Here is a 17,144-nt window from a genome sequence, read left to right on the forward strand (position 1 = left end):
GCATCATTTGTGACGTCATCAAGACCACGCCTTGTTTGAAAAATCGGACATTTTAAGGGTTTTTTAAGTCATTCATATTCTAGTTCTAATAACTTCCTAAATCCAGTAACCGATTTTTTTTCTCACAATTATCCCTCACTGAGTAATAATATTCGCAGATTATTGTCACAAAACATAAAACACGCATTGGCATTGGAACTGCGCCTCTTTTTGAAGTCTCTTTTGCAACAAGCAAAACAACTGGTTCATCCTTTAATTACGAGGTAGTTACTACATTCTCCTTTTGAAATCACTAAACAAAATTAAACCCATTATATTTTCTAACAAAGAAAAATCCGTACAAGTCACGTGAATCTCTGTGTTATGTTTTGTATGAGTTACATTCAAGGTTTCACTCTTTTCTATTCTTTATTTCGTTCTGTAGGTAGGGATCATTTATTTGAAATATCATTACTTACACAAAAAAATGAAGATTAACAAAACAAAAAAGTTAAAAAGGAAAAAAAAAAAAGCTAGGATCCAACCTCTGGCATTCATTTGAATTTTTTCGTCTTGAATTTAAATTACGTTTTTCGCAATCACGGATTGTGATAGGACTACTCATTAGGTTTTTTATTTCTACGAATGGAATGGAAGTGAAGAAGAAATTCACACCCTAGATGTTATGACTGGTGATTTTCTATGTTAAATATTAAGAGGATGCGGTAATAAAGATATGGTTGTTATGGCCAGTTTGCACCCGTATACTTATCATACAGATTATTTACAGGTATACCGCGTGATCTTAGTTTTGGTTCTTATCAATCTTAAACGATGGCAATTAATAATTTGAAAATTTTGTATTTAAATGAAATTTTGCTATTCAAGGTTCTCTATGTAGGTGTTTTCAGTGAAAAGCGTGATTTTATCTAAAAAAACTTTATTTTTAACTTAAAATCTGCTTGACACAAGCCTTGAAAAAAAAAATCAGAATCAAGCAAATCGCAGACGATTTGTAACCATGACGATGAAGTAAGTCTCACTAAATAAATATTAAAAACAATGAGCTAGATTTGTTCTCGTCTTCATGATAATCTGAAGAATCAAAGGAACTTCAACGACGGTCAAGTGAAAGCAGTTGGCACTCGTAATTGCTATACAATTTTTTTTTTTAGAGTCTTTTTGTATAGGATGAAAAATATATTTTATATCGTTTACAGATATTTTTCTTTTGTAAATGCCTCTTTTTCTCATTCTAGTTTTATTGCTTTGCCTATAAGTAACAAATAACCTATTTTTTTTATTTACTTATTTTAGAACAAAGTTTTTCTTTTAATTTAAAGTTTTTTTGAAGTGAAACTTTTTATGCAAGGGCTTTGAAATTTTGATCGGCAAAATTTTGTGCGACGGAAATGCTTTTTGTATGAGGCAAAGTCGAAGATGAGTTGTTCTTGCTTTCTTCCTCGTAGTCCGCGGTTGTGAGTACTGCGTCGAGTACAGCTGTCGGTTATCCAAAGAGCATACGTTGAACCACATGTGTATAACCAACGTATTTCTAGTATTGTTTAGTGCTCTTTTTGTTTATGATCTATTTTCTTCATTAAAGTTTACAATATTGTTATGAATATGCCTGAAATATCTTTGCCGGGACTCGATCCGGAGTCCGACGAGTTTAACACTTAGCACTCTGACGATTGAGCACCTGTGATTGTCAGATTGCGGTGTGTTGCTAAGAGTACGAAGACGATAATTTCACTTCTTAAGAACGAATGCGATTTTAATCAAATTGGTTTATTGACCTCTGCGATTTTAATCAAATATGTATATTCAAATTATATACATATGTGTGTCGATTCACGGCGACACACATATGTATATAATTTCGTGTAAATAAATAAATGATAAACACTGTCTCCGCTTATTCAAAAGTGATCGATGAATAATTAAAATGTTTCCCTATAACACAAAAGTGTGGCATCTATTGTGTGTCTGTACGACACATCCTGTTTTTTTTTAACTTAATGTTAGTGTAGTGTGTTTACCGTTTTTTAATAAATGTCAATTACTCGTAGATTTTCAAAACGGATACCGCAAAGGTTCTATTCTTTCTTTTTTGTTGTAGTAACAATACCAACAAATCTATCCTCGGCCAAAAGGAAAGTCTTCAAAAACCATTCACCTGATTTTTTTTCTCTCATTTTTCTACCTGAATTTTTCTTCACTTACTAATCCATTCAGCTTTTTCTACCGATGATTAATAGTATCTTAAATTTAAAATGCAGCCGGAAGAAAATGAATGTACGGTACATACGGAATAGTTAATTAAATTAAAAAATAGCGATCTCTCATTTAATGTCATAAAATAGGAAAAAACACAGGTGGACTGGCTAGTAAGATACAAAATACCAGCAATAAAAATATCCGCCTAAAAACATGTTACCGAAGAGGTCAATAAACCTGTTTTTAGATCATTGATCATTTTTAGAACATATTTCCATTCAGAAAATTACGGAAGAATTTTATCATGAGGGCTTGTTTATCCAATCGAAGTGACACACATAGTGAGTCCTAACAAGTACTATGCGGGTTACCGAAGTCTCTCAAGAGAAAACTGGATTGATCTTTCGCAAGGTAGTTTCAGTTAAAATTTTTACTTTAAAACACTGTTTAGTTAATAATTTACACTGTTTAAAGTATACTTATAAGTTCGGTGGAACTGTATTTTGTTATTTTTAAATGTTTAGTAAGAGCCAATTTGCTTTGGAAAAATTTCGATCGTTGAAAGAATTTACGGAATATATTGCAAATTCAATATATTAAAAATAAAGTAGAGATCAAAGCGAATTTTGTCCTAGGTGAACCACTTTTTCGGGGCTCCCTCGTAGACAAACATTACAGTTTTTGCCATTAAAAAAAAATAGTTTTAACCATTTGGGGGCCCCAAAATAGCAGGGGACATAGTCCACGGCCTAATTGGCCTATTCAGTACAAGCCCTGAGTAGAGAGGGGGGGGGGGATCCAACCTTCATGCGCGAAAACTAAACCTTGACTCGGTGCAAAAAGTAGCATAATACCCCTCCCCCCACCTAGGTCTCTTGACACCACTGCTTGACACGGAGAGAAGGAAAAATCTGAGTCCTGACCGCACGGGGGCCCGGAAATGGACAGACGGGGGATTTTTTTTGGGTAGGATCTGAGTTGGGGGACATAGAATTCAGCATTATGACCCAGCCTCCTGCACGACACATATTAAGTAAAATTTATGCTCACGGAAATTTATCAAATTTTATATAGGGCCCGAATAACGACTGATACGGGCCCAAACTTAGCAAATTTCAACAATTTATAACTATTGCCAAATTTCATTTAAAAAATGAATATAGCTACTTATAAGTTGCAAAAATGTCCATTGGCAAAGTATCTACAACGTGGAGCCCGATGAGGAGAAGTAGTCCAGTCAATAGGTAGAAAAAAACGGGCTTGCCTTACAAAAAATGGGGTCAAAGAATTTTTTTTTAATTTGTATACATTAGTGCCAATATGAAAAAACCAAGTTATCCAACACGAAAGACTTCGGGAGAAGTTTTGGGGGCCGAAAAGCCCCCAAAATTTGTGACTTTTTGTGTTATTTTCAAAATATCTCAAAAATGGTTAAAATTACAAAAAAACTTCCAATACAAATGTTAAAGAGGATTAAATTTCCTCCAACTTTTGTCATTACAACATTTTTATAGCATGAAAAGCAAGCGAGTTACAGCTTCTTGAAAGTCACACTTTTCCTGAACCCCTCAGCGAAGTGCATGAAAGCGCATCAGATAACGGAGGAAAAAAGGAGAAACGCCGGCAATCTGACCTTGGAAATCATTTGTCTTTCGCAGCTGAGGGTAAATGTTTCTGCTCCCTTTAACTTAAACAAAACACCTTCATTCTATCCCTCCCCCCCTTTTTTTTTTACAAATGCGATGTATCGACTCAATAGCTACTCATGTTGGTCATTTCAGAGTTCGAGCGAGAGTATGTTTTATCAATTTGTGTGTTCTGTATTATGATTTTTTCCCCTAGAAATGATTACGCCTGACCAAAGTTTTTTTTTTTTTTAATCTGCGAAACCACTTTGAATGAACGCGAAATAAAGATTGTCAAGGAGAAAGGAATAGAAAATCTTCAAAGATGCAGCGCAAAACGTCAAAATGAAGAACATCAGCGTTCCTCGTAGGACTTAAAAGAAGTGACAATTCACACTGCCTGTCACAAATGCTATATCAATGAGCAATCAATCTCTTCCCTTGAAGTAATGGTTGAACCTAACATGTTAACTGAATTCCTCAAGAAAGATTTCTGAGAAATTATAACAACAAGAATCGTCTTATTCAACTTCTTGAGACATATGTATTTCGAAGAGTGTGGCATTGAAGTCAGGCAGACTCAAGAAGATGCCGACTTACTTACTGTTCTTTCAAAGGTGAAGGAAATTGAAAAGGTTGTTATAGTGGGCGAGAGGATATAAATCTGTTGGTGCTGATGACAGCTTTAGGACAGCCTTTCAGCAACTTGTTCTTTTTAAAACCTGGAAGAGAGAATGCTTGTGATTTGTTTTTTTTCCCCCACCAAAATTTTTTAAGTTTAACTCCAGCAATATTCTTTTCATCCATGCATTTAGTCGGTGTGATATGATTTCGGCAATCTTTGGCCAAGGGAAAATTAAGGTGTGCAACATAGTCAAAAAAAAAAAAAAAAAAAAAAAAAAAAAAACTCCTGAAATTAAGGAAGCTATTGGAGTATTTATGAACCCAATCAGTCATCATAATGCCGTAGCTGCAGCTGGAGAAAGCATTTTGAAAATATTATACACAGGTGACTTAAAGTATTTGAATCTATCTTTGGATACTTTGAGATTTAATCTTTTAATAAAACTAGTATACAGGGCCAAAATAAATCTTGCAGGGCTACCTCCAACTTTCGGGGCGGGGGGATGCTGGAAGGTATCACTCATATCGGTGCTACCAAATTCAAAGTTGGTTGGGCAACATAATTGATCCAGAGAAATGGGGTTGGGAACGCAGAACGCAAGGTCTAATGCCTGTTGACACGAAAACAGATTCAGTTACTCAGAATCTTTTGAAGATTGTACCTTGTACCTGCAAGAAAAATTGTACTGGAGCCTGTTCTTGTCGCAAGGCAGGTTTAAAATGCTCCAGCACGTGCAAACACTGCAGTGGCATAAATTGTGAAAATGTTGCAGAAATTTCGTCTTTGGATGAGACTGCCGAAACAGATGATTTGTTCCAGGAGCTTTAGGAATCACCGCAACAAAGAGATGAACAATTAAAGGACCACAGCTTCTTTCTACCCCCTACAGATTCTGAACCGGGAGAACCTGGGCCTTCAAAACGGCTTCGAAGAAGATAAACAGCGTATTTTGTTGTTCTTTTTGTATTTGCTTTAAGGTCAAATGAATCTCCCTGTAATTTAGATGTATGTATTAAGCTTTTACAGTTGGATTTTCATTTTGAAAGGTAATTCTTTTGGGTTCTTCATGCCTTAAAAAGTCAGTTTCTGCAGAATTTTTTCAAAGTGTTCATTATGTATTACTATTGTACAATCATGTTTCAAATATCGCATTTTCACTTGAAATAGAATAGATTGTACGAGTTATGTGTTTTAAATGAATGTGAAGATTATGTAATTCAATTACAAACTGCAATATAAATCGCATGTTATTGGAGTCTGATGAAGACTACCTCTGTCAGACCAGAAATATTAGTTCGTGAGCGGTGGGGGAGGGTTTATTATTATTATTGTATCAGAGCATAGGATGCATGATTGGGTTTGCTTATTAGCTGCCTAATATTCATTCCTTCAGCACATTAATATTTAAAAATCGCATCTTTGTTTGCAATAATCAGACTAGAATGTACGAATTATGTGCCTCAAATGAATGTATACATTGTGTAATCAAGTTACAAACTGCAATATATCATTTGTTATTGGAGTCTGATGAAGACTACCTCTGTCAGATCAGAAATGTTAGTCCGTGAGCAGTGGGGAAGGTTTTTTTTTTATTATTGCATCGTCGTATGTGCTTTAAATGAATGTGTATATATGTATTTCAGTTCCATAATATATAGTCTGTTTTTTGAAGTCTAGTGGGAACTAATCTGTCTGCCAGAATTTCTACTGTGTCCGGTGGGAGGGGGGGGGGCAAGAAACAAACTACTCAAACTGTCGATAAACTCTCCTAAAACTAAAGTTTCTATTCAAGTTCTAACAATTATGACGCCTTGCTTTCGGTGTGAAAGCTTTTTTTTCGGAGTGGAGGAAAATGGCCTATTTTCAAAGAGCTATAGCAAGCTTGCTATTTGTGCTACAAAAAAGTTGTAGATACAAAAGTTGTAGGAAATTTCATGCTCTTTAAACTTTACATTTAATATTTTTTTCTAAGTTGAACCGTTTCGGAGATATTTTCGAAAAAACGAAAAAAGTCATAAATTTTTGTGGTTTTTCGGTCCCCAAAAGTTCTCCCGGGGTCTTTCGTGTTGGATACCTTGGTTTTTCCATGTCGGCACCAATATGTACAAATTAAAAAAAAATCTTTGACCCCATTTTTTGCAAGGTAAAATGTATCTATTGACTGGACTAAACAGGGCTGTCACAAACATTACTTCACTCACCCAAGTTTTTAAGAAAGGGGCCGAAAATTAGATTTTAGTGTTGCAAAAAAAAAAAAAAAAAGGATGGGGGGAACTTTGAAATGGTAAACGTTAAAAATAAAAAGGAAAAGAAATGGGGGGGAGGGCGGAGGAGGGGAATAAGGAATGAGCAGATAAATAAAAATACAAAAAAAAATCCCTGTAAATTTTAAACAGAAATGGAATTTTAAAATATTCAGAAATGTTAAAGAAACTGGATTATTTCGATAACCTAAATAAAGGCCCCAAAAATATATGCTGCAATGAAAAATATTCAGTGCGTTATGAAAACCAATGTCAAGCCAAACGTGATATCTTCATGGCGGCAGTTAATATGCTTTCTGTTCTTTTTCAGCTCGTAATATCTTAACAAAAAGAGCAGCTGAGTGGCGGAAAACACATGGGTCACCGAAATATGTTCCAAATAGAAGCCAGGGCCGATGAAAAATCATGTCAGTCTAGTCGGAAACTAGTGGCCCGGCCCTTAGAAGGCCCCCACTCAGCCAAAGCAGTATAAGTTTTATGTGAGATGGAGGGTTAGGAGACCAAACAGCCAAGGTGCCCGCTTTTGCTCTCGGTAGCCCTGATAGAAACAGTTAAAAGAGAAAGAGAGATTTAAAATATTGGGTGTAATAGCATAGTATGTAGTTCTATCTAAATATTTGAGGGTAAAAAAATGAAAATGGTCTACAAATGCGTTTTAGGACTTTTATTTAGATGAATTTCCCGGAAGAGTCTGCGAATAATTAATATCATCCAAGATCGTCTAAAATTCGCGTTTTAGGAGCAATTTCAATAACTTTCAGGGGACCAAAAACCTTCTCTTCTTATCTTTAAATATGTCCCACGATTGCGTTTGTAGGACTTTAAATTGGAACAGTTTTCAGAGGTGAGACTCGAACTCTCCGTCAATCCAATATTACTGAAAATAGACTAAAATTTACGGTTTTAAAACTTGGGTTTTGAAAAAATGCCGGAAGAACTCTGGGTCCCCATCCCTTGAGATCATCAAAGGTGGCCTACAATTGCGTTTTCAGGAGTTCAATTTCGAAAAATTTCCGGGGTACAGCCTCCGAACCCCCGTTCCTTTAAAATTTTTGAAGATCATTTAAAATAGCGTTTTGGGAACTTAAATATAAAAAAATTTCCGGAAGTCCCATTTTTGACCCCATTCCCTCTACATAGAGTTTTAAAAACGCATTTCTAGACCAGTTTCGATGAAGTATGGGGAAAGGATGAGAGGGTTTAAAACTTTGCCCCGAAATTTTTCGTAATCGAAGTTCCAAAAGGCAACTTTAAGATGGTTTACAGTCGCATTTTAAAAATTTCAATTTCAAAAAACTTACAAAGAAGGTCTTCAAAATTTGCCCTCTTCTTAATATCACCAAAATTCGCCTAAAACTGCGTTTTTGGAACTTCAATTTCGAAAAATTCTGGGGCAGAGTACACAATTCAATCTTTTCTCCTAACGTTGTCAAAGGTTACTTACAATTGCGTTTCCAGGAGTTCGAAAAATTTTCGGGGGAGTGCCCCCCCTCCTCCTTTTTATGAGCATCAACGAAGATAGTCTAAATCCACGTTTTGGCAACTTTAATATCGAGAGATTCTCAGAAGAGTCTGACTCCTTCCCCCAAAGGTGGCTTATACGTAAAACTAAAATTCCGAAGATCTTCTCTAATTGCGTTTTTTGAATAAATATCAAAACATTGCAGGAGGAGAGTCACTTGACCCCTTCCCATTTCGTTATTCACACACACAAAAAAAGCTTACATTCACGTTTTTAAGACTTAATTTCGAAAAAATTACGACGAAAGACCCTGAACCTTCTTTCCTCCAAATATAGTATAAAATTCTGTTTTCTTAAACTAGAATTTCAGAAGAATTTAAGAAACTCCACCCGACCCATTATTTCGATAAATATTATACTTACAATTAAGTTCATATAGTTAAATTATTTTTCTCCTCATATTGAGACGAATTCTCCGGATTTGTGTTGCAAAGGGACCCTTTCTAAACTAAAAGCTCAATCCTCCCTCTCTTTGATTAAGGTGAAAAAACAACGTAAATAAAGCACAAATATTCGAGAAAATACAGCATATAGCTATTTTTTTTTCTTTTTTTTGTCAGTTCTCTCGCAACTTCTGGTTGTGTTGGTGAGCTTTTTGCACTGATGAATAGGCTCCATTTAAGCCTTGAAATAGCTATATGCTGTATTTTCTCGAATATTTGTGCTTTATTTACGTTGTTTTTTCACCTTAATCATATTGTAGCACAAAGCTTATTTGATAATTTTTCATTTAACCTTCCTCTCTTTCTTCATCTATATAATATTTGTTTGAAAAAAAATACTAAAAATATAGCTTAATACCATTTTTAGTATGGGAAATGGGGGGGGGGAAATGAGCCGGGCCGAAAATTTGAATTTACGCTACTGAATGATAAGTAATTTTTACAATGAAAATTGCTCAAATGTACACAATTATACGAGTTTCACTGTTGATTATTTCCCTTTTGCTAAACCTTTTCAAATAAAGTAATTTTCTGCGGCACGATAAAACCACTCCATATTTGAGAAATTTAAAACGAGCCTAGAGAAATCAAAGATGACGAAAAGTAACTAGTATGTTGTGGCCATCACGAAACTTTCTTCTATATTTTTCTTTTTTTTTCTGATCCCTCCCCATGCTTGACGAGGAAGCAATATTCCTAACAAAAACAAAATGACACATGCAAAAACTTGATGACCATCCCAATGTCTGAATTATTGCAAAAGCAAAGCAAAGAGCGAAAATTGAAAGTTATTTTAAAAGCCTTGCTTGAATTAATTACAAATATTTTATTTGTTAACAAACATAAGATGGCAACAGTTAAAAATTTTAAATCATTGAGATAATATTTCCGATCATTTCCATACAATTAAAATCACGAGAAATACGCAGACGACAATCTATTACGATTTATCTTTCTTATTGTTGCATTAATAAAAATATTTTTATTCGCAAAAAAAAAAAAAAAAAAAATCAACACCTCTTGGAGCGATCGGCGTCAAAATTGAACCAAAGCCTGTTTACAAATGGATTCACATATATTCCAAATTTCAACCAGAACGTAGCATTACTTCTTGAGATAGGGCACTCAAAATGGAAAAAAAGAACGGGTGATTGCGCTACCCCCTTTTTAGCTGTTGACACAAAAATAAAATCAGTTCTTATACCCACTAAGGGCTACTTGCCGATAAATTTTTCTTTCATTCCGTTCATTATTTCTTGAGATACAGCAGTCACAATTGACGACAAAAAACGTTCTATAGCTCAACCCCTGTTTGAGTTATTGACACCAAAATTGAATCAGCACCTGTTCCTGTTAATACCAACATATGGACCAAATTTTGTTTGATTCCGCCAGTTACTTCCTGAGGAATAGCAAGCACGCGTAACTCGAAAAAAGTCCCATTGCTCCACCCCCCTTGGAGGAATTTGCGCCAAAAACTAATGGGCACAAGTTCACATAGGGGCCCATATGTGTACTAAATTTCGTTCGATTTCATGCGGTAGTTTTTGTTGTAGAGCGGCCACAAAAAACGGGTCACACACAGACGTGACACACATACATACACACACACACACAGACAGACAGACATTTTCCAAAAATGGTCGAAATGGACTCAGCACACCTCAAAACGTTCGAATCCGTCAAAATTCGAAATTCGAAAATTTGCACGAATCCAATACTTTCTTCTATATATTAGATATAGAAGAAAGTAAAAATTACGAACTTGTTCACATCAATATACAACAACGTGACGGAAAGATGCCGCTTGCATAGATAAAATGTGAAACAAAGTAATATTAAAAAAAAAAGAAATTCAAGTCAATTCCTATTTAGGTCAACAAAGAAAAAATTAATTTTTATATAAATGTGTATGTAACAGAATCACATTATTAAGTGATAAAATAGAAATTTAATTTAATTAATGCATTAATATTTGAAAAACTGCACTAACATCAAGTGTGATTCACACTACAAGTTTTAAAAAACGTATTCAAACTTGAGTAGATGAATAAAAAGTACGTATTTTATTTGCGATTGAAAAGGTAAACAAAAAATATAAATATACAGTGCTCCCGAAAGTGTTCGTATACCTACGACTTTCAACAAAATAGGCCCCTATCCATTGGTTAGAATTAATATTTCGGAATAGATATCTAATTATAAGATCTATGATCTATTTTATACAAAACTACATAAAGAGTTTTTAAAAATATTAAAACTTAATTTTTTTAAAATAAAAAACCAAAAAGTGCCGGAAATTTTATCTCACAAAAGTCTTCGTACACTTTAAAAAGTGTCTATATATTAGTAAACAATCTAACTTTTTATTAAGTTATTATTTAGTAGAATATTATGCAGTATCAACAACACCTTTTAAGCGTCTGGGAATAAATTTCATTCTTTTTTCTTTCTTTTTTTTTGCGTAATTTCTGATAAAGTGTTCAACCTCACTTCGAGTCTTATTGTTTCTAGCTCTTTTTTCGTTTCAAAGCCGTATTTTCGTAATCTAGCCTCCAGATATCTCTAAATATGTTACATGAAGTTCAAATCTGGAGATTGAGGTAGTATTTTCCAAACTTTAGGACAATTTTTGAGGCACTAGACGCAAAAGTGGAAAAGCTTGTGCTTATCGTTATCTTGATGAAAAACAAAGTTGTTTCCAATAACCAAATTTCTGATTAAGAGTTTAAAATTGGTTTTTAAAATATTTAAATTAACAGCATGATTCATTATTTCATCAAAAAAATTACAAACTACCAATTCCTGATGCTGATATGCACCCTCACACTAGAACACCTCCACCGTCTCTATTAACTGGTCCAACTAAGTTCTTAAGATTCAGTTCCTAATTTTTTTTCTTCTACTTACAATTACACAACAATTTAACCAAATACAATTTAACCATAAGACGTGATTCCAAAACGTTTTGAGCTTATTCATCATTGATTTTGTGACGAAAAGTGTAAGCTTTCTGTTTTTCGCACGACCAAGAAAATTTCTGCGGGAAGAGGTCCCATTTAATCCAGCTAATCAGAGAACTTGGCGAACAAATTTAGGTAAAAATTAAATGTAAAATTTTTCATTTAACTGTGCAGAAATTTTTACAGCACTCAAATGTGTATTTATCATAATTTTTTAAACTTTAAATCTACGATCACGCTCTGTCAACTTTACCGGTTAACCTTTTCTTACCTTGTTTTCGGCCCGATTCTTTTCTTAAAATCATTTCATCAACCACTTACTATAAAATGGAATAAATTAACTAATTTAGAACCAATTTTAAGCTACTGTGAGGAAAAAATTGAAGGGAAGAAAAACTCGAATGATTAAATTTTTTAACATTATTTACAGTTTATACTTTGATTTTTCGAATAAAGAAAATTTTAGTAAAACATAGATGAATCAAATCAGCTCAAAATAAATACCAACTCACCTGTCCGGCAATATTCTAAAAGCATCGGCATTTATAAATCGCTTTCGTCTATTTTTATTCTCATCTTCACCACATACTGAAACAAACAAAACGCCGCAAACAATTGCAGAAACAATTGCGAATCTCATCTTCGCCGTAAAACAGCGCGAGAGAAAGAAACGGAAAATCAAAATTCGACTGCCAGATCACTCGCTATCTCGGAGAGAACTAAAATAACTACAACAAAGCAGACGAAAGTTTATATCGGGTCTGACAATCCAGGAGGCGCTGTGAACGAATGATCTAGATGATTCGGCGGTGGATCCTCAAATTGGGCTGACACGTTACGTGACCTTTTATCCCCGGATGGGAATTGGAAATGGGGGCGGAGATGGGCAGTAGAGGTCATTGGGAATTTTCCGCTTGTAGCCGTGTCTGATAACAATAAATTATCTGATAATTTTCATGGAACTTCAGTGAAGACAGGCGTCTTGACAGAAGATTAAATTGTAAACAGATCCTAGAAATTTGATTGATGGGATAAATTGCCGTGTTATGGAGAAATAGTTAGGAATTCAATATTTAATAGAATCTGATAATACCTTATAATTATTCAGCTTAATGCAAATGTAACTTAAATTTTGGCCATTTTTTTGTGATGTCAGTAAAAGATATTTGTGTAATAGATATAAAACCGAACTTTTGTTTGTTTTCAGTATTTCTTTCCGGTAATAGGTTTTAAAATATTTTTATATTTTACCGAGAGTTAAAAATATCGCTCTAATGACTAATTTTCTAGCATAATTCTGATAAAAAAATTTCATGAATGTATGATTCAAAATCATTACTGAATTCTGAGCTACAGTTATGTTGTTTGTGTTTTCATATCAAAATCAGAGAGGAAAAAAAAAACCCGTGTATTTCAACATGGTAAATCACAGTATCATATACAGTAGGCGGCGTTTAATGTGATCACTTTGGGACAAATGCAGTTTGAAAACAATTAAAAATTTTTTTCAGGTCCACGCTCGTTGACCCCTGCAGTGTTTTGACCCTCCTCCCACTTTTTTGGTGCACCAGCCGCCTATGGTGCTGTATAGAAATGATTTCACGCTTTGAGGAGGAGTGGGTTCGTAATATTGTGGCAGCTTATGACAAGGGGGAGTGTGGGAGTAACAAAAAGTGTGACATCACATATTTTTATGAAAATTTGCTTGTGAAAAGCAGCGTGATATGTAGCAAAGGAATGGTTGGGATCAGGGGGAAGTGTGACACTTTGTGATAGAGAGGGAGGGTAAAAGTCGTTGAAAATCAGTGTGACATCAGTTTGTGATGTGAGCAATCCCTTACTTCGAAAAATTCTGGTATTGCGAATGTTTTTAAAAAAAACCTACTTAAATTTTAATACATGTTTAAAATCACTATCTTTGAAGATTTTCGTAATTGTAAGAAACTAATTTCAAGAGATAAATTATGCTAATAACAACCAAAATTTCATCAAACATTTACCCAAATAATAAATGAGGTATATTTATTTTAACACAAATTAAAATTACAGTGACTCAACTAATCGCAGTTTTAAATTATAGATTAGACAAATGGAAATACGTATCTGCATCATAAAAAGGAAAAATAAAAAAAGCAATTTTTTAAACTTTTAGTAATAAAAGAAATAAAGTGTGACTCACATGATCAAGAGAAAGTCTTTCAATGTTTGAATTGTCTTTTGTCTTAGCAAACTGTTTATGAAACCTTCGTACTTGTATTGTTTAAGAAAATCATCAGCAGTGCCTCTTTGTTACATCTCAGGCCCTAAGGCACGTACAGACTCTCCTTTCTGCAGCAGTTGGAGGATTTTAAACATCGCGAACACCGCCCTCCCCCCCAAAACAAGAGCCTCCCAAAAAAGTGAAAAATACCCCTTAAAACACCCTCCTTAAATACATGAAATACACCGCCAGCTCAGTCAGTTCCAGCCGAAGAATGCAGTTTCGTACTTATTAGCACGCATCAACCCGGCTCATCAGCCTATTCTGTATTAGCTACCAGTTTGTTTAGCACTCTTGGCTTCCTTAAGAGGTTTTCCACCTCCAGCTCAGTCACTTCCTATGCCGGGCTGATGAGTGCTAATAAGCACGAAACTGCAGTCCTCGGCTGGCATTGACTGAGCTGGTGGTGTATTTCATGTATTATGTATTTCTGCCTTAGCCCTGGCTATAGGGCGGTAACTTACTGAACATACCTGCCTTGCCTTCAATACTCGAGTTGAACCGAACTATTGTTTCGGTCACTCGTCTGGTCAGTGCTAATTGTGTATTAGCTACCAGTTTGTTTTGCACTCTTGGCTTCTGTTAAGAGGTTTTCCACCTCCAGCTCAGTCACTTCCTATGTCGGACTGATGAGTGCTAATAAGCACGAAACTGCAGTCCTCGGATGGAATTGACTGAGCTGGCGGTGTATTTAATGTATTTCTGCTTAGCCCTGACTATAGGGCGGTAACTTACTGAACACCCCCTTAAAGTTTCAATAGCACAGCCTGCGACACGCCCCCCCCCCCAAGCACCCCTGATTATCAGCATCGATTTCATCTTCATTTGATGAAGTTTCGTCGTTTACTTTTACAGCAGAGCAAGTAGCAACTTGGCATACATCTTCATCAGACATTGTTGCAGCCACTTGTATACTTTCATCTATTGACATCCATTCAGCAATGTTAGTTTCACTCATTGGTATGTTATTCTTTTTTTCTATTGAGTGTTTAACGTGGCCCGGTCACCATTAGCGGACACGGAGGATCTTCGATCGATTTGGCACAGAACCTGGAAACCTCCAGACAGATGAACGCCTTATCAAACAGACCACCATGGCAACTTCAGTCCATGTAAAATGTTGATGTAAAGCAGTCTACGTAAAAATTAAATAAATCCTCGATATCTACTGAAATGAACATGAAAACTTATTAAATCAGCTGAAATAACGAAAGGCCAATTTGTTAGCTCTTCCTGTCCCTTGCTTACCGGTGCACAGTTCCGTTAATTTTCATCGCAACCGTAGTTTCTGTTAACGAGGCATAGTGTATCAAATCATTTTAAGCAACAAGACCTTTTCATGCATTTTTGCGATTGACGATTGGTAGGAACCGGCACTTTTACGCAATCATGTGATCTAGTTATGGGGCTGTTAAGCGGCTCGTATGGGTGGGAAAGGGGGGCAATTGCCCCCTCACTTTTTAGAGTTAAAAATTAACAATCGATTGAAAAGTGATTTTCTATTGGGTAAATTGTGTGGAAAGTAATACGTAAAAATATTTTCGTTTTTACTTTTTTCGTCTTATTTCAAAAGAATGAAACTTTGAAATGGAAGGGGAAAGTCAAAGTCGGCCATCTGTTCTGATTTTGATGCGATACACCACTTATTCATCAGTAATATTAAAACCCAATAATATAGCCCAATTGCGCAAAAAAAAAAAAAAGCTTCAGGTCCACGCTCGTTGACCCCTGCAGTGTTTTGACCCTCCTCCCACTTTTTTGGTGCACCAGCCGCCTATGGTGCTGTACTGAAATGATTTCACGCTTTGAGGAGGAGGGGGTTCGTAATATTGTGGCAGTTTATGACAAGGGGGAGGGTGGGAGTAACAAAAAGTGTGACATCAGATATTTTTATGAAAATTTGCTTGTGAAAAGCAGCGTGATATGTAGCAAAGAAAGGGTTGGGATCAGGGGGAAGTGTGACACTTTGTGATAGAGAGGGAGGGTCAAATTCGTTGAAAATCAGTGTGACATCAGTTTGTGATGTGAGCAATCCCTTACTTCGAAAAATTCTGGTATTCCGTACGTTTAAAAAAAAAAAAAAACTACTTAAATTATAATACTTGTTTAAAATCAGTATCTTTGAAGATTTTCGTAAGTGTAAGAAACTAATTTCAAGAGATAAATTATGCTAATAACAACCAAAATTTCATCAAACATTTACCCAAATAATGAATGAGGTATTAAAGAAAAATTTTCTGTAAAAAACAGTCAAGTGACCACATTTGGGACACGGAGTAAAGGGGGGCTTAAGAAGACTACTCCCATCCCCCGATAGCCTATTAGCCCCCTAAAAGGAGAATACAAATCAAGTTTAAAGCCTTCTTTTTGCATGTGTATCTCTAAATTAATTATTTTCGTCCTTCAAAAATTAGACCTTTAAAAAATTCAGCTTATTTTTTTGCTCAGCATTAAACACGCCTTCTGTCAACTCAAGCACGCCTATTTTTTTTGCTCCTTGTACATTTGTTGTTGTAAGCAGTGCCAGATCTTTTGGGAATGTAAGCCAGGGCACGAACAGAAACTTCAAGTTCAAATAAATAAATCTTTACTAATAATAAAGCTGAAAGTCTCTCTGTCTGGATGTCTGGATGTCTGTAGTATGTCTGGATGTCTGTAGGATGTCTGGATGTCTGTAGGATGTCTGGATGTCTGTAGGATGTATGGATCTCTGTGATGCGCATAGCGCCTAGACCGTTCGACCGATTTTCATGAAATTTGTCATAAAGTTAGTTTGTAGCACGGGGGTGTGCACCTCGAAGCAATTTTTCGAAAATTCTATGTGGTTCTTTTTCTACTCCAATTTTAAGAACAAAATCATCATAAGATGGACGAGTAAATTACGAAATTCTCATAACGTGGAACCATAACATGGGCACAAGCCAATTGGCGAGATACGAAATTATCATAACGTGGAACCGTAACATGGGCACAAGCCAATTGGCGAGATACGAAATAATCATAACGTGGAACTGTAACATGGGTACAAGCCAATTGGCAAGAATATTCACCATACATTATTTGTAAATATACAGGCGAACCAAAAGACCTTTTAATTTTTTCTATTACGGGCAAAGCCGTGCGGGTACCAGTACTAAATAAATAAAACTTGGAATTGCATCTTAGGGGCCAGTTTTTAATTACGTAAGAATCCCGAGGAAGGGGGGGGAGTTAGAAAAATCTCTACATAACCTCACCTTATGG

The 17,144-nt window shown here is 35.4% G+C and overlaps 1 protein-coding gene across 1 annotated transcript in view; it reads right to left on the reverse strand.

The window, feature by feature from the left end:
- LOC129223366 (transforming growth factor-beta-induced protein ig-h3-like) overlaps positions 1-12,369 on the reverse strand; it is a gene marked incomplete in the record, with an annotated part of 615,676 nt that extends 603,307 nt beyond the window's left edge. Inside the window, 1 exon segment of the mRNA XM_054857943.1 lies at positions 12,154-12,369. Coding sequence (XP_054713918.1) covers positions 12,154-12,281 — 128 coding nt within the window.
- Between the last annotated feature and the right edge of the window lie 4,775 nt (positions 12,370-17,144).

Source organism: Uloborus diversus, chromosome 5 (genome assembly GCF_026930045.1).
Source record: "Uloborus diversus isolate 005 chromosome 5, Udiv.v.3.1, whole genome shotgun sequence".
In the NCBI taxonomy this organism is placed as follows: domain Eukaryota; kingdom Metazoa; phylum Arthropoda; class Arachnida; order Araneae; family Uloboridae; genus Uloborus; species Uloborus diversus.